The sequence below is a fragment of the Salmo trutta genome, chromosome 1 (genome assembly GCF_901001165.1).
Source record: "Salmo trutta chromosome 1, fSalTru1.1, whole genome shotgun sequence".
Taxonomy (NCBI): domain Eukaryota; kingdom Metazoa; phylum Chordata; class Actinopteri; order Salmoniformes; family Salmonidae; genus Salmo; species Salmo trutta.
The window spans coordinates 27,046,310-27,074,220 of record NC_042957.1 but is presented as its reverse complement, the minus strand read 5'-3'; the positions used below and the strand labels follow the sequence as shown (position 1 = coordinate 27,074,220).

The 27,911-nt window shown below is 40.7% G+C and overlaps 1 protein-coding gene across 10 annotated transcripts in view; it reads left to right on the top strand.

The window, feature by feature from the left end:
• The window catches only part of LOC115192629 (adhesion G-protein coupled receptor G6), a 65,178-nt gene continuing 37,267 nt past the window's right edge, over positions 1 to 27,911 (top strand). For 5 of the 10 annotated variants that reach the window (XM_029751382.1, XM_029751364.1, XM_029751374.1 and 2 more), the window contains exons 1-6: positions 1 to 334; positions 4,167 to 4,255; positions 11,048 to 11,398; positions 13,606 to 14,208; positions 17,648 to 17,695; positions 19,468 to 19,533. In XM_029751382.1, coding sequence (XP_029607242.1) covers positions 333 to 334; positions 4,167 to 4,255; positions 11,048 to 11,398; positions 13,606 to 14,208; positions 17,648 to 17,695; positions 19,468 to 19,533 — 1,159 coding nt within the window. In that variant the 5' untranslated portion in view covers positions 1 to 332. The remainder of the gene's footprint in view (positions 335 to 4,166; positions 4,256 to 11,047; positions 11,399 to 13,605; positions 14,209 to 17,647; positions 17,696 to 19,467; positions 19,534 to 27,911) is intronic. The other 5 variants (XM_029751415.1, XM_029751400.1, XM_029751408.1 and 2 more) reach the window with 3 other exon arrangements.

The following is a 27,911-nucleotide window of genomic DNA, read 5'->3' as shown; positions in this document are numbered from 1 at the left end:
GTTGAGGGTGGGGCGCCAGAGGGAGAGAGAACGTCCTCTAGCTGTGTGCAAGGACACGGCCCTGAACGGTAAAACAGCTTTACTGATGTTTCAAGCATCTTGCGGGACGGGGAAAAGGTTCATCAATCGATTTGAGTTTCGACTTTGGGATAAGTGCGTGTTTAGCGTTTATACACAGAATTGTGATTGCCTGAATTAAGTTTTCAAACGTCGGCGTGTCACGAATTTGAAGAAGTTTACAAAAGTTTTCCAAAACCGCAAACTCCAGTCGGACGACAGGAGAGGAGATAATATGATTCTTCAAGGAGACCAGCTCCCTCTCCAATAAGATAATGTAAGTTTTGAAAAAAATGGATTGCTCATGGCGTTATTGTCAATGCTTGATTTTTTCATTGTCTTAGAGATTGTTCTGAGTGTGACCAGAGGATAACTTCATGGATGTTACATTGCTACACTTTGTTTTTATTTACTAAAGGTATTAATTAGCCTATTGACTTTGAGGGTGGTCATAATGTTTTCAAAACACAGTCAACAACTTGTTCTGTATAGTTAACCCATTTGACTGCTAATGTAACGCCGCTGGCCATATTGCTATAGGGTTTTCATAAATTCATGTTCAATAGCACTCAAGTCATGGTAAATTATTACATGCTAAATGCAAACCGCATGATTATGACACAAAGTAAACTCAACTACTTTAGAAGAAGTGAAAGTTGCTAACACTATAGAGAACAGCTTTTTCACTAACATGGATTTCCGCCTAGCTCTACTGAACACACTACTGACATTACTGAACAATCAAATGAGTGAAATTCGTATTATTTCCTCATTTCTCTGGATGCTGTATTGATGTATACCACGTTTTTTTAAAATATCATTTCTACCAGATTTTGTATCTTCATAAAGACTATACAATGACATGTGTTGTCTTCTGAAGTGTAATCAGCATGTGAGAAATTGCTGTTGAAAGAGTGTTCTTATAATGTTCTTCACTGGTGTTACACAACCCTAGAATGTGTTCCAAAAGGTGATGTAAGCTGAACGATTACAGACTAAACTCACAGCTTCTAGCCAGTTCCATCAGGTCCTCAATGTGGGACTTCTCTGACAGGACAGCAAATATTAAGAGATGTGAAATGAAGTCATAGAGAATCTGTTGAAAAGAAGATGAAAAGCCAATACCTGCCCCAGGTGGCTGATGTCAGTCACTCCAATAAACTGGAGGATTTAATTAAAAATCAAAGTCTTGATCTGATGGCTCTCACATCCTGAGACCCAGACGTCAGTGATGACACTATACCATTATAAGGCATCCTCAAAGGAGAGCCCTGTGAAGGGTAAGAAAGACAGGCCTTTAGCTATCATAATGAATATGTCTGAAGATGGTTCATGACTCTTGTCCAACCAGTCTTCTCTACTATAAGTACACTCTAAACATGTATTCCTACTAGTTTGGATATTGATAATACCGTCTTCATCTATGTTACTACTGGCCATTTTTTATTATGAGGGCCTGGCGTCAATGGGTTTGATGGACGTACGTACAATGAAAATCCACCCTAGCCATCAGATGAATCAGTCTTTATGTGTTCTCCATGGGACCCAAAGCACTGACCTCTCTCTGCTTGTTTTGCATTGATATTTACATATTTTGAGAGAAACAACTTTCAACAAAGAACACTTTTTCTCTAATGTCAGGAATTGCATGAATGAATGTAATAAGCAAGCAGTTAATTGAGTCTTGTTCTCTAGGCCTAATGCTATAAAATATGTGTAAAGATGTAATTCACTTCCTTGTTTTTTTCTTCTACATTTGAAAAGGCTACTGTCTACTCGACTGTTTAGGCTACTAAATTAAAAAAAGGGGATTGTTAGAAATGTCAACTTTGTTTTAGAGGTTTCCTTCCTTTGTACAACACACAATCATATCCAATCATTTCCAATAACCATATTAGTTACTATTTGAATAGTCAAAGTAACAATGGATGACTTTAGAATTAGGAGAAAGTATACACTTGGCTTTTTTTGTGTGAAATTTGAATAGTCTACTTTGCCATATGTATGCTGTTTATACTGAGTCTGTTTAGAAAGAATATTGACTGTCCTTTGGGAGAAGTTCGTGGAGTTATAAGGTCGTGGAGTCGTAAACACGCCAGTTCTTCACTACTGAGTATTGTCTTCTGAATGACTATAAGATAAGATTTTCCTTCCTTCTCTTGATGAGATCACCTCTCTTGATCTTTGTTTCCTGATAGCCATGATGAACGTAATGAGGCAAAATACTGTTGTCTGAATAAAATATGACCAGGGATTATGTCCTTTGTGTGGTTGGCCTATACATACTCCATATCACTTCTCTCGGTGCTCCTTCTGCTTGCGAGGAAGTTGAATTGCGATACTCATCATCTTGTCTAAGTGAGTTCCCCGGCAGGGCTTTGAGTTAGGACGCAGTGAACTTGGGAGGGCACACAGTGAACAAAACAACAGTGGGTCAAGTTTAGTGAATTTTGTGAATATAATGATGTTATTTAAAGTCTTCATGGAAGCGAGGGAGAGGGTTTGGTATTTTTCCATAATCTGATGCTGTCGCTGCGAAGATGCTCTGAGTCACCAGGATCACATTGATGTCAGTAAATTACTATCCCGTGACTACAGTGAATGCATCTCTTGAGGAATCATTCAATGGGTGATACCTACTGCCTACTGAGAAAATGCAACATAGAAAGACTCACAGAAGCTTTGAAATGTTATTTTTAATCTTCTTCCAGCACCACCCAGAGCTCAGGCAACACCTAGAGTAATTGGGATCAATTAAGCCCAGACCAGACGTGGCTATTGGCTAATGAAGGTAGTGTTTGGTGAAGCGGAAAAAGAGTCCGTCCAGATAGAGTATCGCTCAGTGTAGTGGAAGTTAACAGAGGAGGCCCATTCCTCTCCAAGATTGAGGAGGCGAACAGGGCCTCTTGGCAGATGCTCCATCCTGTCCATTATAGTTTAGGCCCACAGCAGCTCAACCATATGAGTAGCTAATAGTAGCTAAACCAGCTCTGTGAAATTACTTGGGTTTGGAGTATACTGTAATTTCCTGACTGAGAGGTTTGTTTGTGTGGCCTTGAGTTGATTGGGAGAACGTTAGAAAATGAGGTGATACAGAAATGTTAAAATGACTCTTGATTGAGAAGCAGATTCAGATGGGGTCATGGGTCACGTGTGAATTCAGAGAAAAATGACAACTAGAAACCAAAGAGAAACATCCTCAACAACAACAAGAGGTTGGTTTTGTAGTATCTCTGTAATAACCCCACATCGATGTACAGTATCTGGACAGCAGAGACCCAGCAATAAAAATGTGTTAAGAAGAATGGATTGACTCTGCTTGCTATTTTTCTCTTCTCTGTTCCCATCACATTGCATTTTTCATTTTGTATTCTTGCTGTGAACCTGGTTTCGATTTGTACTGTTTGCTTGTTTTGTTAGTGATTTATTGAATTCACTTCCGTTCATGTTAGATAAGATTTCAGTGAATTTATGCTGACTGACTTGTGTATACATTTTTATATATCGATGGTGATCTCCTCTCAGACAATGTGGACATTTCAGATGTAATTGTTTTATTTATTTATTAAATATTAAAGACACAGCTTTTATCCATTTATTGAATGATATTCCTGGAATGTAAAGTCTACAGGCAAGAGGGTTGTATATACTGTATGTACCCAGAGATCAAAACAGCCACATTGGTTATTATGGGCATGGCTAATAACAGTAATTGGTGTATTTTCCTTTCGTTATTATAATACAATTTTCATGTTAAATCCAAACAAGGAGCATTGAATGAACCACCACACTGATGCAGTCTGTCGCATACTTACCACTGGTGCTGTCCAACTCTGGAAGTCATTACAACTGACATGGGATAATTATTTACAATTATATAACAAAACTGCATCTGCTTCGCTGTGGTCCCTCTTTGTGCCGAAAAATATCTTTCCGTACCACAAATACATAATTCAAACTTTCAAAGTGGACTCAAATTGCAGACCCATCAGTATGAATAAAGATACTGTACGTGTGTGTGTATTTATGTCATTTGTGTTACTGCACGTGTACGACTATAAGACGATAACCAGTATGTCTCCGTCCTAATTGTGATTGGTGATTGACAGGGAGTCTTTCATCCGTGGAGGATGGTGGCGATGGAAGTTCCGTAACGTCCTGCCAGTCGCCCTGCTGTGGATGTCCCTGCAAAGACAAGGTACACATTGATTCAACTATTGGCGTCGCTTGTGTTTTCTTATGTTTTGAATAGTATGCCTCCTGAAATAAAAAATACAAATGGATATTGATTTCTGATTGTTTCATTCTGATTGTTAAACTGTATACCATTGCTTTCTCTCAACATTGCCCTCCTTTCATTCTATGTCTTTTTTTCTGTTTCAATGATTGTGCTTGTTGTGCTTCTGCTTTCTCATGTTCGTTGCTTCGGTTAACACTGGCACTCATTGTTTTACATAAGCACCTTCAGAATGATTGGACACCGAAAGGCAATTGTTATCCACAGTTCAGTAGTTTGGTATCAGTAGCTATCAGGCCTATTTGAAAAATTTGTTCCAAGTCAAACTATGCACTGGGCAGAAACATTGCTGTTACCTTTATTAATCCGTTCATTGGTGATAACTGATATACAAGTACTGTAGATTCCATGAAAGCACAAGACAGTCATGATATCTAAAGAAATGTCTTACAGTACATGGGCAGTTAAGTCTTGGATAAATACTTGTGGCAGTTCCCGTGATGGATAAATGCAGTCATTATGCAGTATTGGATAGTGTCACTTTAAACCGCGATGACAAGACACTTTTTTATTTATCACCACCAGGTAATCCCGAAAGGGGATTTAAATATGTGTTTCATTAACCTAACAGACTCTGAAACAGGGTGAATGTTTCCCAAATGACAAATAAAAATGTTTATGACTTTGCTTTAGTGCGTTTTCATTTTGTCACGTGCGATGTTTGACAGCAAAAAAACAAACACGTGACAAAACATAATTTCTCCCGAGAGTGCCGTTGGACGTTCTGCTAAGAGTCTTTAGGCTCAGCATGTCTGTAGGTCTAGGCTAATGTGTTTACCACACGAGCTAGCCCTGTTGAAGCCAGAAAAAGGTCTCCACTCTGGTCCAGTTCAGGCTTTATAAAGCTCACACCACTTCTCACACCTAGGAGATAAAACATTGTTTTCCTGCATGTTGTAAGTCTGACTGACTTGGGTATTTTATGCAGTTCTGTGTGTTCTGTAGTATTTTAGAAAGCAGAGTCTTTTTTCTATTTGTTACATGTCATAGCTGGCGGTGTTGGTTGGTATTGGCAGGCAGACCTGAAGCAGAGACATTTATAGTTCTGGTTGGTTTTCAGATAAGGCTTGGATCATAGGAGATTCAGTGCCGGGAAACGGGGCCTTTTTTAAAGTGTTTTTGGTGCCAGAGAGAGAATCAACAGAGTGATCTCAACTCGCAAACAATTATTGTCATAAGATGCTGCCACATTTTGACTTTTAAATATATACCATCTATCACAAGAAACAGGGGAGAAAGATATATACTCACAAAAAAATATATATAAAATTGAAGATACAAGGAAAATGTCAATAGAGTTCCTTTATTAAGCAGGACATCAAGAGAGGAATTTTGACTCAGACATGTCAACAGTTTATGATTAAATCCACATGGTATCTGGTACCACAGGGCAGAGAACTCCCATTTCTGTTGTATTTGAATTGTGATAGGACACTTCTTACAACCACAAATGAACAGAATGTCAAGTTTCGCCCCATCAATTGGCATTCCACAAAATATGATCTACGCTATGTTAAAGTTTTGACATTGTCATAACATGCGTGGGTGTGTTCCTGGTGATGAGCTATGGTCTCAGCAGACCTTTGAAAACAAAATACAAATTGGCAGAGCTGTTCCGTGCTCCGCCATGTTACAGCAGCACAACTCCCGTGTGTTAAGAAGATGGGGTCATATGTGATTAAACTGCATGGGCCTCACTCCCCCACTCAATTAGCCCTCTCATGAAAGACAGGGGCGGGACAGAGACCAGCTGAGATACAGGTACCCCAGGTGTGCTGCCAGGAGACCAGGAGAGCAGCTGAGTAATCTGGAGGATTAAACTTTCCTCAGAGGTCCTCTATCTGAAAGAGTCTATTTTTAGGCGGTGGGAGAATCAGTGAATGTTTGAGCCCCTTTCTGCCCGTCTCTGCGTATCTGGCATTCCATCCCTTGGCACCATCCCACTGCAGCCTGCCCTGCCGCCTCTCAAAGGAGCTTTCTGATCAAACCCTGTTTTTTAGGCACTCTCTTCACTGACCTTCATCGCCCTTCACATTTCAGTCATGCTGCAGCAACAACACCGTACGAATTTCATTACAGGTCAGCGTCTTCAGGTTTATACAGTAACAATGGGGTTTTGTGTTCTTATGTTAATGTCTCATTAAGATTAGAATGCCTTTAATCATGGAAATGCAGATTCCCATCTCTTTGAAAGTTAAATGTATGCAAATGTTGCTCTTTTAAATTCTGTACTGTACACAATCACTTTTTGAAACCCGCAATTATTGAACACATTGCCAGTCAGAATGGAAGAGACTTTGAATATTGAAAACAAAGATGTCTTTTTATTTAACATAAAATTACTTTCCAGGAGTTGCTGCACACGATGTGCTGAAGCCAGCTATAGTTGACTCTCACATTGGCAGCAATTAGTTGTAGTAATTATGTTCATTGACTTACTTCATAACCTGCATTGACTGAAAAAGAGATACTTCGATGTGGGTCTAAATGTGTACGTGTGTCGATGTGGATCTTAACGTGTATGTCTGCATGCGTGCGTGTGTGTGGATGTGTGTGTCCTCTGGGCCATGTGAGTACAGAGGGGCTTGGTCAGTCCCTCAGCAGCGGTCAGGGCTTAGTGTTTCTAGTGTTTCTTTTTGACATACAAACTGAGTAAACATCATTTGGCATGTTGTTTTTCCTTTTGCGCACCACACACACACACACCACACCAGTGGCTGACAGCATCACACACACACACAAACACAGACCCAGACCAGTTGTCAAACGTTGATCCCATTACTTGTTTATTCAACTCCTTAGCGTGAAGGGAGTTCGTTCATGCTGTTGTTTTTTCTCTGGACCCTGCCAAATGTTATGAAAATGCCACCATTTTGTTGGGAGGGATTCTAGTTGACTCCACTTAATTATAACCACAGCAGCACAACCACAGTTCTGTTGGTATTCTTGTTGTCTATGTTGTGTCATATCCTGAGGAATCACTCGTTGTTTAATGTATCTTCTTTTTGATGTTGTGGAAGTAAAACAAATGGTTCGTCGGGACATCCTGACACACTCTCCAACATGTGTTCACATTTTCAATAACATGATTTAATTACATGGAGTGTCTGTTTTGCATTAGTTTAGTTAAAGCCTTATAATTCATATTATTCTCATAACATGGAAAAAGGGAGAAAAAACATGTTCAAAGCAGAGTGGATCCAGGTAATTCATTTTATGGCAAACCATTGTGTTAGAACTCCCTACTGGTGGCAGAATCAAGAAAGATTCAGACTTGCCAACGTGCTAAGTGGTACATTTAGAAGCGAAGGGTAATAAAACAAATTACCTTTATTCCTTGCAGTTGTGCTTGTTCCAAGACTGTCCAAAATCAGTATTTTAATGTTGACTCACTTTTTACTTTTCTAATTCAGTCGTATTTTAATTTTATTCAAGTGCTGGCATGACATGTGGAAATAAAGCTGATTGATTGTCACGGTTGTCGTAGGAAGAAGAATGAGCGGACCAAAGTGCAGCGTGTGTGTTGTTCCACATTTTATTTTCAGCGTGAAACTATGCAATACATAAACTGAACTAACAAACAATAAACTGAACTAACATAAACAATAAACTGAACTAACAAAAAAACAACAAACCCTGAGGTGAAACATACACTACTCAAAGATAATCTCCCACAAACCCAGGTGGGACAAACACCAACTTCAATATGACCTCCAATTAGAGACAACGATGACCAGCTGCCTCTAATTGGAGATAATCTCAAACAAAGCCCAAGATAGAAATACAAAAACTAGAACCCAACATAGAAATACAAAACTAGAACATAACAACATAGAAAAACTAAACTAGAAAACCCCCCTGTCACGCCCTGACCTACTCTACCATAGAAAATAACAGCTTACCATGGTCAGGACGTGACACTGATACTGTTTGTCAAATGTTTTATTAAAGTTGTATGATTCTCAGAGGCCAGTCTTCTATTACATAGAAATGTGGGGATCCCACATAATGTAACCTACAGTGTAGCTAGATACTGAGGCTAATTGCTTTGTGCAATTGGAACCACAGAAAATACCAAAGCCTACATTCTGAGAGTAAATTTGCTAGGATAAATCATTAATACTTGTTGGATTAAATACCTCTGGGACTTATCTCCTTTATTTAAGAACAACATTTACATTTAGATGTGTTTATGTTTGGTTTACGAAGGAAATAATGGAATTTCATAGCATTTAAACATTTGAATAAATAATTAATACTTGTCATCATGACAATTGCGTTCACTAAACAGTTACCTACAAACACGGATCACGCTTTTGTTATGGCAAGTACGTAAAAAATACCGGTCTGTCATCAATGAGGCAAAGAACTTGGTTGTTTCTCCTGAGATCAATCTGGAAACCGTTTTGCAAACCCAACCACAACTCCTGAGCTCACAAATGTGCGCCATTGTAACCTTAATTCCCTTTTTACATGTCTCCTATTGATGGCTATCACGGTCATCATTTGCATTGGTGTTACTTCCTCGCCAGTGTTTGTTCATCTCACTGTCCCTTTGTAGCAGTTTGTGTCATTTTAAAGTCATATCACAATACCCAATGTCATCCTTCGTATTTCTCTCTGTTTGGGCATAGCTGGTAAATCACTAGCTATTCTGACTGGTTAAAAGAAGATACCCAGCCACTTTATTACGTCACTTATCTTTTGGGACTTTGCCCGGGATTATGACCCTGATGAATCATAGAGGCAAATGAGAGGGGCTCTCGCTCGCTCTGCGTTTAATCTTTCACTCAAACACTCCTAATGAAACCAGTGCACAGCGCCAGTATGCCACATTCAATTATGTTTAGGACGTTAATTGGACTGTTTGGTAATCCCTTACATCCATAAGAGTATAATATCTTTCACTTGAAGCACTATAATTGTATCAATATGTGTTTATTTTGTAGATACGTGTGGCTGTTACTTAGTATCATTTGTTAATTTTCAATGGATAAAAAAAAAAAAAGACAAGTGGATAGTGTTTGCAGTTAGCTTCATATTTAGATGACAGGTAGATGTGGGATGCAGTTGACCTTTAAAGGTACAAGGTTCTGAAGCTAGTCTGGCTAGTCTGCCATGATTATCTATCATGTGATATGTATAAGAATGCTTGAGACGTTGTTGGCAGTAATATTTTTTTCTTTGACTAGGCCTCACATATTAGGAGGTGTTTTTAGACAAGGAACAGCCACTCTATGCTGTAATTCGGTCAGCCTGAGTGAGTGGATTTAGTTTTTAGGGCTCTCTTGACCCTCTCAGCTGAGAAGAGGGCACATGTTGGCAGGTATAACAGTGCCACAGGAGGACCAGGCTGTAATCTGACCCAGCATCAGCCAGCCATTGTGGGGTGCATAACACTTCTAATGAGTCGATTTTCTGAAGCAAGGACAACTCTGGCCTGGAATCAGGCGATAAACAAAAACGTGTGGTTTTGGTAGGAATTGTTTCCAGTAATTGGAGATTTTGCTCTTACTGTTATAGAGAATTCCCTCGACCCTCTCCAAGGGTAGAATTCTCTGGATTGTTGCCATCCAGGTTTCCTGATCCCTGATTTGATTCAGTTTGTAGAGAAATGACACCGCAAAGGTAGCATTGTTCCTGCCTGTAAGCCATCAGCCACCAGGATCAGAGAGTTAGGCGAGCAAACGAGAACACCCAACATAACCACTGCTGATTTCCATTGTATGGGTTTTGTCCAGGGTTTGGCTTTTGATGTGTAATCCAAATTTTACTGACATTTCATAGAGAAAGACATAGTTACAGAAGATTTACTGTTGCTCACAATCAAGTTCAAAAGTTGGATCAGGAAGCTTATGGAGAAGAGACAAAAACGATTACTGGCCATATTGAGATTGCGGAACTTAATTCTGTCTTATTAAAGTTCTAGAAGACTGTATTACATACCCAAGTTAAATGACTGTTAACAGTTCTGAAAGAGATCCCGTCATTATGCAGGCTTTATGTGTTTTCTGACTGTACTACTTGTTTGAGTTGCGCTTATGTTTAGATGTCTTCAGACCGCTCTCATTTTTATTCACATTTATTGTTTGTTTATGCTAAATAGAATAAGCGGTCTTGTACTTTGTGTTGGATGCCGATCAAGAACGCCACTTGACCAACTTTAATTGCTCCGCAGTGGGTTTTTGCTCTTGAATGTTTCTGCCCCACTCCAATGTTTGCAATGGTTTTGGCTCACATATTAGACTGGCCTGGGTAAACAGAAATCATTGTTTTCTGAGTGAAGATTTCTTTCCAGCCTCTTAATTTTCTCTGCGCATAGTCTTCAGGTTACCTTTAAATCATAGCTCTGGTATTTTATCATCACAACATACATTTTTCAACTGCATGTGTAGTGTGAGTAGCTTTTTCCACTGACTTACTCTTGAATCTTTGCTACTCCTAATTGAAATCTCCTGTGAGTCTAAACCTGAGATGGTCCCTGTTGTCTGACTCTGTCACTAGTCCACTAACACAGTCTAGTCTCTCTGACCTCTGACCTTATTACCTGGCCTTGCACTGTTGCACTACTGACCTGACTCCTCCTCCACTGCCTTACTTGTCCCTTGTCCTGTCCTGGTGTCCCCTGGTGTCTCCTGGTGTCTTCCTGTCCTGGGGTGTAGTAGTGACAACATGTCCCTGTTTTTGGTTCAGCAGTGTTGAGCTGTAGTAACTCCAACTGCGTTGTGGTGCTCAAGGACTCCCAGGGTGCATTCACCTCCCCCTGCTACCCCCAAGATTACCCCAGTAGTCAGGCCTGCAAGTGGACTCTGCAGGCTCCGGCTGGATTCATTGTGCAAATAACCTTCCTCGACTTTGAGCTTGAGGAGGCCCTTGGGTGCATCTACGACCGCATCATTGTCAACACCGGCAACCAAGATGTTAAATTTTGTGGCTTAACAGCCAACGGACTGACGCTAAACTCCACCGGCAATGTGATGGAGGTGTCATTTAACTCAGACTTTAGCGTCCAAAAGAAAGGATTCAGTGTCAGTTACAGGCAAGGTATGTTTTAAAGCAGGCAAGCTTTCTTTTCTGTTTACTTGCTTCTGTTTTTACAGGTATATTTTTATGGTTATCTTGATTGTTAACTTTATTATGAATATTATGATTCTTCTTATGTTTGTAGTTTGAATGTTTTTACATGACATTTTCTTCTCTATTTTCAACATGCTTATTTAGATGTTAAGGTTTAGCCATGTCCTATGACTGTAAGCTTCATGGTATTTATAAGTCATTCCCCAAAGAAACATTACGCAAGCATCAAACATCTCCGCCCTTCTACTAACCAAACAGCAACATGGCTCAGGACAAACATGTCTTCCATCCACTATGCTAACTTAAAAAATTACACCTTTTTTTATTTATTTCTGACACAATGATGTGCGTCTCCCTTCAAAAATATTCAGTTTCCTTTTCTCAAATATAAAGGACCCTAATAAGCACAGGCGACTTAAAATAAAATCATTTTGAATTCTCAATATAGTAGTCAGAGAAACCAATGACAGGGTGAGTGAATGATAAAATGGAGTGTTTTATAGTGTTTAGTCTATGTTCAGTTTATAGAATCCTAGTCCCAGCCTTTATCTAGGCACCATAAACCCTCTACATCAGAGGTACACTAAACGTAATCACACATAGCTCCTCCATCACATTATCCCTTCACATGGCCTAATCAATTCGAATCTCTCCCAGCATGAATAGAACCTCTTATTCACAACGAGTCCAAGTGTGAATGAAGTGTCAGGGAATGGTACCGTAGCTTTCCAACGCCTTCAAATGATTCAATAACATTTTCACAACATTTTACTGTGAGAGATTTTCAGCCAGCCATGTTGGAACATGGTATGCTTTGCATTATGCAAGCAATCTTGCTGTGAAACACCAGGGAGGCTAAGGAAAACCGGCTTTGGGAGGTTTCCACAATGCTTGGTTCTAGTTGGTTCCTTTGTCGTCACCAGACGATTTAGATGAGCTAGATTGAGTTAGATGAGTTAGATTGAGTCATTTATACACCACATCACATGAACCTTTATATTCCCACACCCATCAGTTGGGGTCTAAGCTCCTATTGGGTTTGGGCTCTGTGGTGGTATCCCAACCGGCAGGCGAACCTATTGAACTTGGCTTTCAACCTGTTGGCAGCCCAATGTCCTGCCTGGAGCTCTGGAATCATATGACGTTGTCACAGTAAGCCCTGGTCTTTCCGTACGGCTCGCAAAGCAGATCGGAGATCAACAACACAAACAAAGCCCTGCAGGACATATCAAAAAGGGCCTCTCAGCTGTGTCAAATCCTGATACCACATTCAAAGCTGAGCTGTGTTTTTCCATTCCAAATTGGCTGTCACTCTGGCAATGGGATGGCCAACAGCAACAAACCTGCCGACCAAATCTGAGCTTCATTAAATGAAATGTCAGAAAGTATGGCATGAGCATATGTGCATTTAAAAATGAATAGAACACTAATTTTCCTGTTGAAAAGCCTCATTGACTGGTGGGAATGTGGAAATGGAGTGCTGGTTGACATTTAATCTTAGTGATAAGAGGTAGGCCTGAGATGTTAGAAGCTGAGGTCCCTGCCTATTTGTAAGTCGCTCTGGATAAGAGCGTCTGCTAAATGACTTAAATGTAAATGTAAATGTAACTGGCACCGTTCATCCTCTGGGCTGTGGAACACTGTCTGAAGTCAAATTATGATGATGTGGAAACGGTGTCTCGTTAGATGCAAATAGTGAATAATGACAGACAGCAGGAGAGTGACAAATGAGGATTTTTCAACCTGTAGCCTTTGGATTCACATAGCATGAATTGGCCTTTCAGCATTCCTTTTGAATGCTGAAAGGATAATTTGTTTTGAAGTCAGAGTATGACTGTATAGCAGTAATGGCAGGTAAGTGGTGTGTTTACCCAGACATACTGTATGTTATTAGTCGCATCGGGCTTTAGACAAGATGTTCTGTACAGTTTGTTAGAGCCCCTGGTTCTACTGAACATCTGACAGTCATCTAATGCAGTGGTTCCCAACTCCAATCCAGGAGAACCACAGTGCTGGTCTTTGTTCCAGTCCAGCACTAACATTGATTCAACTGATCAAAGGCTTATGATTAGTTGATGACTTGATTGGTTGAATCAGGTGGTTGTGAGTCCTTAGGCCTGTAGTTGAACAACACTTTGTTCTCTAATGCTCTTCTTTCTACCTGTGTGCTGTAGTTGCCGTGGCACTAAGGAACCAGAAGGTCACAGTGTCCAACGGCGCAGGCAAAGTGGTCCAAGTCTCCAACTCGGTGACCATACCTACCCTTCAGCAGTTCACCGTGTGCTTCGAGATAGCCTGGCCCAACCAAAAGAGCAAGGAGACTATCTTCTCTTACACCCGGCAGGAGGACAGCAGCGGTGAAGAAGCCCTCAGCTTCGGAAATAACCAGAATGGAGTGGCGCTGGTCATGAGTAACGAGACATGTCTGATAGACTCTATCCTCAACGCCTCGGACTTCACTTCCACCATGAAGCAATTCTGTCTTACGTGGGCCTCCACCACAGGCAAAGTGACCCTCTACTACAACAGCAACTACAGGGTCAAGACCTGCTCCAACACGATTGGGCGCTCGGTGGGGGCTGGGGGGCTCTTCAGGCTGGGGTCCCATAGCAGCTTTGATGGGACCATCTATAACTTCCGCCTGTGGGATTACGCCATGGACATGACACAGCTGGTCACCCTCACCTGTGACGCCGTCGGCAACGTCATCGACTGGGACAACAGCTTCTGGGACATCCCCTCTTCACTGGCACAGACGGACAGCGCACTGAGCTGCAGTAAGTATCCCAATATAGTCATCCTCAACACACTGGTCTATTGTATTTATGATTACTGATTTCCAGTCAGCAGAACTTCTGAAAATAATAATTGTTATTATTCAAAAGAGTTTGACTGACAATAGTCTTTATGTTGTTATTGGGACAATTTCATGGTTCATTAGTAACAGTTAATGCATACCAGTTATGAAAGTGCCGAAAATTACATCAAAATCCTTAGTAACTCAAACAGTCCAAGGTTATCTAAACTGCTTAGGGAGATGAAAGCAGCAGGACAAAGATATGCTCGATGTCTCTAACAATGATAGTATTAGGAATCTGTTTGTAGCGATAGGAGGGTAGCCACAGCGAAGGAGCCAAGGGTGTCGGGATATGTCTGCCCAACCGCCCGGAGCCGACTAGAAAATGGTGCTGTGTGTGGTTTAGCTGGGGAAAGTATGAAGTGCAGAATCATGCATTTCTCCAACCCATTATAAGGCTCACAGGAACACACACACATAGGCCCCATGGCTGAGGAATCTTTTTACCTAGCCCCATTCCTAAAACACTATCTGCTCTGCCACAGCTTTGGCCTGAGAGCTTGTGAAAGAGAGGGGTGTTCAGAGGACTTTTAAGACCAAATGGTAGGAGTTCCCTTCCCAGTGCTGAGCTCTCCCTTTCACAGAGGTGCACAGAGAAAGATGCCTGTCTCTCTGAACATTAGCTTGCTCTGTGTTAGTCTTGGAACTGCTCATGGGTGTGGATGATCTGGAACAACCAACTCCCCTTGGGTACTCTTTGAGTTTACATCTCTGCTGCTGTTCCAGTTGAAAATCATACATACCAGATGTTAAAACCGATAGGCTAGTTCTACTATACTGTACACTGTTTAGAGTAGTAGGGTAAACAATATACTGTTGTTAGGGCTGTGACGGTCATGGAATGTTGGATGACGGTAATTTGCCAGCCAAATGACCGCGGTCACTGTCATATCCGTTTGAATAGCAAAATAATAAATAATAATGAAAAAATATATGTTCTACTTTGGTCTTGACTGCATGTGCAGCCATAGAAGTATAATTCATAATTTGGGTGTCCCCATTCTAGTTAATGATGTCATAATGGGTGGATTGGTATCCATCCCAAGTGTACCCATAGGAGCAAAGCAGGAAGTAAAAGCAGGAAATGTACCCATCATGTGTGCTGTGATTTGTTGATTCAACTGACATTACAAAAACTACATTAAATTGCATGAGCCACATCAGTTAACATCATTTGAATGAACATTCTACATTTCAGCAAGGAGCAACAAAGTTTCATCAAAGATGATATATTATATTGGCAAGATAGCCAGATGACCGCTCTAAAAATGGAAATACATGCTCTCAATGATTTAAGGCAGGCGAGATCAGGCGGGACCATTCTAGCCAATGAGAGGACAGATACACGTGTGAACAACAGGCAAAACTAAGACATTTTTCCAGGTTGCCAGAATGCCACGTGCATCCACTTACAGTATATCTGTACATTTGTGACAGCCTAAACATTACGAAATGTATATTCGATCAAATACGCCTCAAGTAAGTCATAGACAAAAAAAGGGCTTATCTCATGCAGACAGATTTTGGGCAGAGTAAATCCTCTCGCTTCGCCTTTTCCTCTCTGATTTCATCAAGTTCTTAAGAGTCCACGGACTCAACCGCACTAATGCCCTGCCACCTGTCTTCAGTCAGCTGTTAATTTTACAAAAAAAGTACAAAATAAGCGGTTATTTATTTTCATGACAGTCTTTTTTCATAACCGTCGCTTACATGGTTATATGGTAATTGTGCCAGCTCTAACTGTTGTTTGAGTATTGTTGTGGAAATTCTTACACAGGGACACTCGAAGTCAATCTTAATGAATCATTGTTTATTTGTCAGCGCGCTGGAGAGGTTCCAACCAACTCAATGGACCATAGTACACATGTCAATCAGGAGCTCTGCCTGGGCAGACCCAGCAGTTGTCTCATATTAGCGCTATACACAGTGAAATTATAGTTGCATGATTTAGCATAATTAATTCATAATTACCATTTTGTTTCATTCATGTAACCGACCAATACTGTTTCATAACATGTGACAGACCAACACCTCACAAGGCTTCTTCTCTCTAAGCCGAGACCTTGAAATGGAGATATCTTTCGTTCGTTCTCAAAACAAGGTCTGGGCGTACTACCAAATTGCAGCTACTGATAGTGAGGATTTGTATTGTCAGCCACTTGCATGAACACAGAAATTGGTTTATAAAACTGCACATGAATAGAACACAGAAATTAGTTATAAGAGAAGCACAAACATTAAAATTCCATTCCATTATATAATCTCTATAGTAGCGGACTAAACTCCCCTCCATGGTGAAGGAAGTTTCGGAGGGGAGCAGAGACAAGGCTTTGTGGAATTCAGCTCCAACTACATCAATACGCCAAAGGTTAATACTTCCAAAAAATTTAATTATGAAATACCCACTTTTTACTCATGTTTGTCCTCTGTAGTTGTATGCCTTTCTTTGTTTGCTGAAATACATACTTTTTATATAAACGTTAGTCAAATACAACCACTGACCGTTTGCTCATTGCTGTTGCTCTAAGATGGCAACTCAGCGCAAAAATGCATGTGCCAATTGAATCTCAGCAAGGAAACTGTTGCATCCCCGGTTAAAGGAAGCGGGTTCTTTTTTGTTTATGCAAAGGGAAACTCGACAGTATAAAGCATTAACATCACGAAGATGGTTATTTCCAACATGACAGCGGATTCAACATAGCCTGTTACAAGCTGAGTTCATCTGCACCCTCTCAAAGGTAGCACACTTGAATACCCTGGCCAACAACCAATGAGGACCTGCCAATTATGCGTATCCAATCAGATACATGTTTCCAATATCATGCACTGAATAAGCGCATACTATTTTAACCAGATGTGCATAATTACATGCTACTTATCTCTGAAACTCTACAGAAACAGTCAGTGGTTGTATTTAATTAACATTTATTGAAAAAGTATGTATTTCAGCAAATAAAGAAAGGGACACAACTACAGAGGACAAACATAGGTAAATAGTAAGAATTTCATAATTTACAGTTTTTTGAAGTATTGACCTTGGGCGAATCAATGTAGTCTGAGTTGAATTCCAAAAAGCCCGGTCTCTGCTCCACGCAGTCGGTGGAGTTCATCAGAAATTTCCTTCACCAAGGAGTGGAGTTTAGTCCTTGTGTCCTTGTTTGTCTTTACATAAACACCTCCATGTTTCATTGTGGTCCATTAGATTATTAAACATGTATTAACGTATTAATTAGTCAATAAATGCTTTGCTCTGCCCACATGAGTTTATTTACATGTCACTGGCTGATGCAGCTGCTGCTTAATAATTGCCTGTGTCTGATTGCTATGATACCTACTAATGTTAAGTCTTCTTTTTACAGTCTGTTTCCCACATTGCATACACTTAACAACGGCTGCTCCATCTAGTGGTGAGTGTGCTGCTAACAACCTGATTGCTTCGTGAAAGTTGCTTGCTTGAGTACCATGCAAGAGGATGCATGAGAAATACGGTGCTAACCACTATAAAGTGTAGACTTTAGGTTTCCCAGGAAACAGAGAGTTGCATTAGTCATATTATGGATTCACTTTTTACCAAGCCTCTGGACGTAACATGTCAATGATAAATTCTAAGTTTGATTCATCTACAGTCAATATGCCAAATCTATACACAAATAGACGATTATTAGTCTTGTGTCATGCATCAAAAGCCTCCATTCAAGACCAACCAGGTAAAGTTATAAGTCATTTTTTTGCTTGCAGACTTTGTGTCATGACATAACAAGGCTCTTCTGCATGACGCAAGTCGACCAGCAGTGGTACTCTTACTAATTGTCCGTCCGTTCTTCGCTTTGAATAACACCAATGTACTGTATCTGCCTGTCTCGTCTTTCCAGGGCTTCTCATGCTGGAAGAACATTTACTTTTTACAAGACCAGACAGTGACTTCTTAGGAACTAGCATGTAACAACCCCCCGTACACTGTGAATGCCAGTCGAGGCCTATGATGTTGGCAGGAGGCTGAGGTGGCCAAATTTTAGTTTAGGTAGTCTGGTTGGTAGTCTGGTTGGCCAGCAGTGTGGCGCGCAAAGCTGTAGCTGTAGTCTACCTGGGGTAAACTAGCTCTGGGCTAATTATCAGGCTTGTGAAGAGGACTGGCCCAGTGAAGCTCTTTGGGTCTCCTTTCATCTCTCTGTGAGGTCAGTGGGGGAGTGACTGTCTGCATGGCTACACTCTGTCAGAGATCCATTACCCGCTGAGTCTTCACATTCCTCACGGTCCTGGCCCAGGCACGATGGGGTAGTTTAGTCTTGTGGGTCTACTAGTTCAGATATATGGAATAGCACTAGCCATTCATTCACATCCCCTAAAGGCACAAGACCTTTGGGTGGGAGTTATGGGTACTGGCCTGGGAGTGATAAGAGAGACTAGTTTCTTCAGTTTCACTTCAATGATTAGAACTCAGCAGTGCATGAGGTAATAGTTGAAGATTGAAGACTGGAATCCACGGTCCACCAGAACAATGGTTCACTGGACCATAGGACAGTCCCAATAATGACAACTCACATCCACTAACTGATATTAAAGATGCCCTCTCTCTCCTCTGACAAGTCATTACTTTTCATTGCCAGCGATAATCATAATTATTAGCCATGTCCATCGAGTCCAGGTGGGTCTGTCTCGCAGTGTTCTGCTCCGAGCACTTTCGTGTACAACAGCATTAGCAAATATGTGAGGGGGGGGGCGAACAAAGCAGCATTCATCGCTGTATCACAAAGTGCTGCATATTTTATATGACAGAGGAGGTGTTGGCGGTAGGAATGGGCACAGCTTCAGAACAGTGGGTAAAAGATCAAACTCCCTGCCCTTTTCAACAAGATGACAACTATTCAGGCTTATGATATTCCAACATTTATTTGGCAGATCATACTGAATATTTATTGACATTTCTGGGTCACATACCAGCCTGAGAGCATGTAGCTAGCTGAGCTGAGCAGTTGCTGAGAATACTGTCAATCCTGTTATAATACCCAGAGCCGAAGTTGTGCCAAATCTTTATTTTTCATGAATTTATCATGTGTGGGATTGTACTGAAATTAATATAAAACTGCATAGAGTTGTTTGTGTTCTCTTTAACCTCTCACCATTGTAAATGCTGTTGATAATGGTGATTTAACATGTTTATTTCCAATCCACTTTGAAGGTACCTCTGTACCCGTCTATACATCACAGACCACCAGCTGTGCCTCTCCTGGACTGGGCTGCCCAGGTAGGAAACCAATGACTGTTACACATGTCAATAATTTACAACAGACCGTACAATGGTTATTAAGCACCCCCCAATCATACACTATCATTCATATTACATATGAGTTCATATTGATAAACAACCAACAGACATACCATTTTACTCATCTCACCTCTAATGTGTGTTTGTGTGTTATCTCCCTTTTTCTGTTTTATTCATCATATTATCTTAGACATATTGACATACAGTATGCCATCATGTTAATAGGCACACGGTACATCAGTCTTTCTCCTCGACGTCACTTTGCAGTCTTGACCACGGTATCAATTCCATAACAAGACTATGACGTCATTTTATGCAGTCTTTGTGAAAAAACGACACCTCTAGTGTATCAACCCCCTATCTCATTCACCCAGTAGTGCGTACACTGGAAACACACTCTCTGTACCCATTCACCCAGTAGTGTGTACACTGGAAACATACTGTCTGTACCCTGATCTCCTTGTTAAGGGACCCTCCAAACCTTGTCATTTGCCATAAAGCTTCCAAATTCAACTGAAGAACCATGAGAAGTAGACCTTCCATTCCGTGGGGAGAGAGAGAGAGTAGCGGGAGGGAGGGAATGGGGAAATTAGTGTTCCTGTCCAGTTTGACCCCTGTTCTGGATGAGGTCGCAGCTGCAGAGATGATGCAGGGTTTATGGCCTCTGCTCTCCATAGACATCAGCCACAGATGCATGTTGACTGATAAGCGACACTTCCCCAAAAGTCAGTTCTCTCCCTGCAAGCAAATCTATTAAGCGCTGCGAGATGATGGATTTAGACAGCTATTTGAAGGTTAACTCTTATATACTTTGCTTATGAGAAAGTCCCCTGTGACAGACTTTGCTGTAGAATCAACAAGGTTGGATGGAAATGGATGGAAATAAATGAGTCTAGGAAGGAAGAGGGTGACCTCTTGAAGACCAGCACTGTGGCTTATGATGGCCCAGAGTATACAGTTGAAGTCAGAAGTTTACATACACCTTAGCCAAATACATTTAAACTCAGTTTTTCACAATTCCTGACATTTCATCCGAGTAAAAATTCCCTGTCTTAGGTCAGTTAGGATCATCACTTTATTTTAAGAATGTAAAATGTCAGAATAATAGTAGAGAGAATGATTTATTTCAGCTTTTATTTCTTTCATCACATTCCCAGTGGGTCAGAAGTTTACATACACTCAATTAGTATTTGGAGCATTGCCTTTAAATTGTTTAACTTGGGTCAAACGTTTCGGGTAGCCTTCCACAAGCTTCCCACAATGAGTTGGGTGAATTTTGGCTCAGTCCTCCTGACAGAGCTGGTGTAACTGAGTCAGGTTTGTAGGCCTCCTTGCTTGCGCACACTTTTTCAGTTCTGCCCACACATTTTCTATGGGATTGAGGTCAGGGCTTTGTGATGGCCACTCCAATACCTTGACTTTGTTGTCCTTAAGCCATTTTGCCACAACTTTGGAAGAATGCTTCGGGTCATTGTCCATTTGGAATACCCATTTGTGACCAAGCTTTAACTTCCTGACTGATGTCTTGAGATGTTGCTTCAATATATCCACATAGTTTTCTTCCCTCATGATGCCATCTATTTTGTGAAGTGCACCAGTCCCTCCTGCAGAAAAGCACCCCACAACATGATGCTGCCACCCCTCCAAACATGACGATGGTCATTATGACCAAACAGTTCTATTTTTGTTTCATCAGACCAGAGGACATTTCTCCAAAAAGTACAATCTTTGTCCCCATGTGCAGTACCCAGAGTTCTAGGTACAAAACAAATATTACAAAACAAGACATACAGAACAAGGACAGGTAGAAAGAGAGTAGATGTCACCCCTCCATCCCCCCAACTGCTCGGGTGCCGGGGCAAGCACATGCTGCCCAAAGGTAGATTAAAATATTACAATTGAGAGTGTGTTAAAATGTACAAATTCACAGCGCCGACTGGTCCAAGTAAGAGAGGAAAGGCTGCCAGATTTGATCAAATGTTGATAACTTATTGTTCAGAATATATCTAATTCTTTCTAAGTGTACAGTGTTTGCCAATTCGCTGAGCCATAATTTGGTAGAGGGAGCTTCCCTCCTTTTCCAAAACAACAAGATTAATTTCTTTCCTGAAATGAGACTGTAAGAGATGAGTTGTTTTTGGGTGTTGGTTAATCCGTTTAGGGAATCAGACACTCCCAGGATTATCAGAAGCGGGTCTGGGTCAATTGAAGTCTCCAGAACTTCAGAGAGGATACTAAAAATTCCACACCAATAACCATACAAGTTAGAGCATAGGGCAAAGCAGTGGAGTAGTGTACCCTGCTCAGCCTGACATTTATCACGCATAGGGGATGTACCAGGAAATATCCTATGCAGTTTAGTTTTGGAATAGTGTAATCTGTGTAATACCTTGAATTGTATGAGATGATGTCTGGAGTTAATTGAGCAGGTGTGGATATACTCCAAGCCATCTTCCCAGTCTGCCACAGAAATTTCAGTCCCTAGTTCTTCCTCCCATTTTACCTTAATGGCATCTGTAGAAGGTAAGCTAACAGATTGAAAAGCGTCATATAGACGAGATATCAGTTTGTCTGAGGTGGGGCATATTTTTATGCATCCGTCAAACATGGAAGGTTTAGCATTTCCAAATGTCGGGAGGTGTTTTCAAACATAGTCTCTAATTTGTAGGTATCTGAAAAAGTTACTTCTGGGAAGATTATAAATTTCCCTCAGCAACTCAAAGGAGGCAAAGGTCCCTTCTATATATAGATCCCCTATGGTATTTATCCCTAGCTCTCCCCGTCGCTCAAAGGTGTTATCAAGGTTAGAGGGGGCAAAGGAGGGATTCCTCGCAACAGGGAGCATTAATGATATTGGTCTAAGGTCAAAGTGGACTTTAATTTGCTTCCAGATTCGGACTGTGCTATATATAATAAGTTTGTTATCATCTCCAGATTGACAGGAGACAAAATCACAGCTCCAATAGAGAAGGGGTGACACTCCTCACGCTCCATACTAAGCCACCTGGATGACGGAAGTGTGTCATCCAGCAAAAACATAACAGCGCGGAGGTTAGCGGCCCAATAGTAAAATATAACATTTGGGAGAGACAATCCTCCTTTCATCTTGGATTTACAGAGGTGTTTTTTTTACCTATCCTGTGTGTTTTATAATCCCAGATGAATGGATTGATAATTGAGTCCAGTTGTTTATGAAAGGACTTAGGTATGAATACTGGGATGTTCTGATATAGGTAGAGCAGTTGTGGGAGGAAGACTATTTTAATGGCAATAATTCTTCCGAGCAGGGAAATTGGGAGTGTTCTCCAAAATGGTATGTTTGTCTTGAGTTTTTGCATCAGAGAGGGGAAATTCTCTTTAAATAGTGAGGAGTATTGTTTGGTAACTACAATTCCTAGTTAGGTAAATTTTTCTGAAGATAACTTAACTGGAAGATGTTCTAGCCAAGAGATGTTTTGCAACCGTATGGGAATTAATTCACTCGTGTTCCAATTTATTCTGTATCCCGAGAAGGTACCAAACAAATTAATCACATCAAGAATAGCTGGGATACTAGTTTGGGGTTCTGTTACATAGAGGAGAATGTCATCTGCGTATAGGGAAATCTTTTTTTAGAGTATCTTTAGTATTATAGCCATGTATTGCTGCATGAGATCTGATTGCCTGAGTGAGAGGTTCAATAATTAGAGCAAAGAGCATAGGCGACAGCGCACAACCCTGCCTTGTCCCTCTATCATGGTTAAATCAGGGCGACAATGATTGGTTAGTGAGTATTCTCGCACAGGGGTTCCTATATAAAAGCTGGATCCAATTTATGAACCCATCTCCAATATTACATTTCTGTAGGACCTTGAATAGATTGGACCACTCAACTTGGTCAAAGGTCTTTTTGGCGTCAAGCGATATAACGGCAAGGTCCACGTTAGGTAACCTCTGAGAACACATAATGTTGAAGAGGTGCCTGAGATTGAAGAATGAGTTTCTGTTAGGGATAAAGACAGTCTGGTCCGAATGGACCAATTTGCAAATTAAAGTGCTAAGCCTGTTAGCCAGAGTTTTTGCTAAAATCTTTTGGTCTGTATTAAGGAGAGATATTGGTCTATGACCCTACCTCTTCTGGATCTTTACCCTTCTTATGTATAATTGTAATGAACGCCCTTTCCAAAGTAGGTGGGAGAGCTCCATCCTCATTGGCCTGAACCAACATTTTGTGCAGGTAGGGAGAGAGCATGTTGCTGAATGTTTTATAGAATTCACCAGGATATCCATCTGGGCCCGGGGTCTTGCCACTCTTTAGAGATGAATTTGTTTCTTGAATTTCTCCAAGAGATATTTCCTTATTCAGGAAGTTGGAATCTTCCTGATTCTAAACTCCAAAAAGTTTAGCATAATTAAGGGGTTAGGATCCGCTTTAGATGTATATAGAGTCTCGTAAAACTGACGGAATCTGTCATTGATGTCTTTGGGGGAAGAGAGTAATTCCCCAGATGCAGATTTAACTTTGTGAATCATTCGGTCACTCACATTTTTTCGAAGTTTTCTGGCGAGTAATTTGTGTGGTTTGTCACCAAACTCAAAATATTTTTGCTTGGCATAGAGAAAAGATTTAGAAATTTTAGCTGAGAGAATCTGATTATATTCAAATTTTAAAGAGGTAATTTTTTTGTTTTTCCATAGATGGATGGCTAGCATTCTCCCTATCCAGTAAGTGAATTTGTCTCTCCAATTCTACCAATTTTTCTGTGTTTTGCCTACTCCTGGCAGCCTGAAAGGAGATGATACAGCCTCTCAAATAAGCCTTCAGTGTTTCCCACAATTATGCTGGGGAAGTCTCTGTGTTGTCGTTGGTATCAAAGAAAAATGTAATTTGGTCTTTAAGATGTTCACAGAATGTTGGTTATGTGAGGAGCTGAGGATTCAACCTCCAGACCCTCTCGTTTGGTACGATGTCACCCAATCTCAGGGAGAAGGTGAGTGGACTGTGGTCAGAGATTATAATATCATGATACCTCACATTACAGGTATAGGGGAGTAATTTCGCATCAACCAAAAAGTAGTCATTTCGAGTATAATCATTGTGAACATGAGAGTAAAAGGAGTATTCCCTTCCCGTAAGGTGAGAGATCCTCCATATATCAAATAAGTTAGATTTTTTTATGTACGTTTTCAAGAATTCGCTTGAATAGGAGGTAGGGGTACGCCGGGTAGAGGATCTATCCAAATATTGGTCTAGCACACAGTTAAGGTCCCCTCCAATGACCAAATTAGTATGGGAGATATCTGAAATCAAGGCAAGGACTCTTTTGAAAAAAGAGGGGTTATCAATGTTTGGCCCATAGATATTTAGTGGAGTTACAGAGTAGAGTGGATCTCTCCTATTACGATCACATAACGACCCTCTTTATCCACAATAGGGGTTTTATGTAGAAAGGAAATTCCTTTCCGTACCAGAATCGCTGTGCCTTTCGTTTTGGCAGAGAAGTTAGAATGATACACTTGACCCACCCACCTACATTTAAGTCTGCTATGAGAATTGTTTTTCAGATGGGTTTCTTGCAAAAATATAATATCAGACGAGAGTGCTTTCAAGTGGGCTAGGACCTTGCCTCTCTTAATTGGTTTGTTTAAACCCTTGACATTCCAGGAAGTATGGATGTAAGCACCACCCTCCTCTCATTTGTAGTTCCTATGGTGGCCTGCATAACATGTAACTCACTACAAAGGTAAGAGAGCGCACCAAATCATCACGATCAGCATATGTAGCACCTACACCCGAGCAGTATCCAACCGACCCCTCCCCCCCAGCAAGCACCTTTGCTCTCCACCCTGTCCCCCAACTTTCCCCAACATTTACCCCCCCCAACCCACCTTTAACAGGCATACAGAAATAGGAGAGAAAAAATGTAAAAAATAAAAATAATAAACACATTGTCTGGCTGATGCCAAAAATGCATGGCGGGACCTCGAACAAGAGGTAAAACTAAAATAAAATCCCAACTATACGTTCACCACTCACTATCCTAGAACTTCTACTAACATATGAACTGAGGAGGCTCCCGCAAATAAAGTGTTCAGATAGCATCTATTAAACCTAAACAGAATAAGTTGCAACTGAAACATATTGCGCATTTAAGTGTCATCTTGGGTCAATCCCTGAGATAAGCAAGATATAGCATCGCAAGATCATATTGCTAAGCAATGCTGGTCTAAACATAAACCATCAGCAACCGACATAGACAGCAGTACATTTACATATTCTGTGTTAGGAGATCGGAACAAGGATTTTTCTAAATTAAACGTACCCACATCAAAAAATAAATAAATAAATAAATATATATATATATATATATATATATACACACACACAAAAAAAAAATATATACACATACATACATATATATCTACACAAACATTCATGCCCCAAAATAATAATCTACAATCATTGAAAATATACCCATACATAATAATAATAAAATGCTAAGATTTTTTTTTTTATAATAATAAAGTACAAATAATAATTACATGTATGCACACCTACACGTAGACACAAGCACCACAGAAGGCTGGTGGGAATCTAATCGGGAGAGCGGCCCACGGCTATGACAGAAGCAGAACGGCACAAAACACCAACTTGCTATCCAGGTGTCTGTGTCTGCCCCGCCCCAACCATCACCCGCAGTCCCCTGCAAGCAATAAATAAATGGTATGGTAATAAGAATAATGTAAGAATTGAGAAATAAATAATAAAACAAAACAAAAATGGGGTAATATAAGTATATCCATCTGAAAGTGTCAATGATCAGACCTGGAAGGACATTCAAAAAGGCATCGCTCTGAACTCCAACGACAGGTCAGTCGTCCAGCCGGATTGAAAGTGAAATTAACGTTAAATGAAAGCTCTGACCGCCCTCCATTGGTCAGCTCAGCGTCTTACATGTTCGGTAGCGACAATAAACCTTCAGTCGGCAGCCCTTGCTGAGACAGTTTAACTTCCCTGGGCCAGTGGGACGCTTGCATCACACCCTAGTCAACAGCCAGTGGAATCGCGTGGCGCGAAATACAAATACCTCAAAAATGCTATAACTTCAATTTCTCAAACATATGACTATTTTACACCATTTTAAAGACAAGACTCTCGTTAATCTAACCACATTGTCCGATTTCAAAAAGGCTTTACAGCGAAAGCAAAACATTAGATTATGTCAGGAGAGTACCCTGCCAAAAATAATCACACAGCCATTTTCAAATCAAATCAAATCAAATTTATTTATATAGCCCTTCGTACATCAGCTGAAATCTCAAAGTGCTGTACAGAAACCCAGCCTAAAACCCCAAACAGCAAGCAATGCATGTGAAAGAAGCACGGTGGCTGGGAAAAACTCCCTAGGAAAAACTCCTGAGAAAGGCCAAAAACCTAGGAAGAAACCTAGAGAGGAACCAGGCTATGAGGGGTGGCCAGTCCTCTTCTGGCTGTGCCGGGTGGATATTATAACAGAACATGGTCAAGATGTTAAAATGTTCGTAAATGACCAGCATGGTCAAATAATAATAATCATAGTAATTGTCGAGGGTGCAACAAGCACGTCCGGTGAAACAGGTCAGGGTTCCGTAGCCGCAGGCAGAACAGTTGAAACTGGAGCAGCAGCATGGCCAGGTGGACTGGGGACAGCAAGGAGTCATCATGCCAGGTAGTCCTGAGGCATGGTCCTAGGGCTCAGGTACTCCGAGAGAAAGAAAGAAAGAGAGAAGAGAGAATTAGAGAGAGCATATTTACATTCACACAGGACACCGGATAAGACAAGAGAATACTCCAGATGTAACAGACTGACCTACGTCACAAAAACCAAAACCACAGCTAAATGCAGCACTAACCTTTGATGATCTTCATCAGATGACACTCCTAGGACATTGTTATACAATACATGCATGTTTTGTTCAATCAAGTTCATATTTATATCAAAAACCAGCTTTTTACATTAGCATGTGATGTTCAGAACTAGCATACCCACCGAAAACTTCTGGTGAATTTATTAAATTACTCATGATAAACGTTCACAAAATACATAACAATTATTTTAAGAATTATAGATACAGAACTCCTTTATGCAATCGCGGTGTCAGATTTTAAAATAACTTTTCGGCGAAAGCACATTTTGCAATATTCTGAGTACATAGCTCGGCCATCACGGCTAGCTATTTTGACACCCACCAAGTTTGGGACTCACTAAACTCAGAATTACTATTAGAAAAATTGGATTACCTTTGCTGTTCTTCGTCAGAATGCACTCCCAGGACTTCTACTTCAACAACAAATGTTGTTTTGGTTCCAAATAATCCATAGTTATATTCAAATAGCT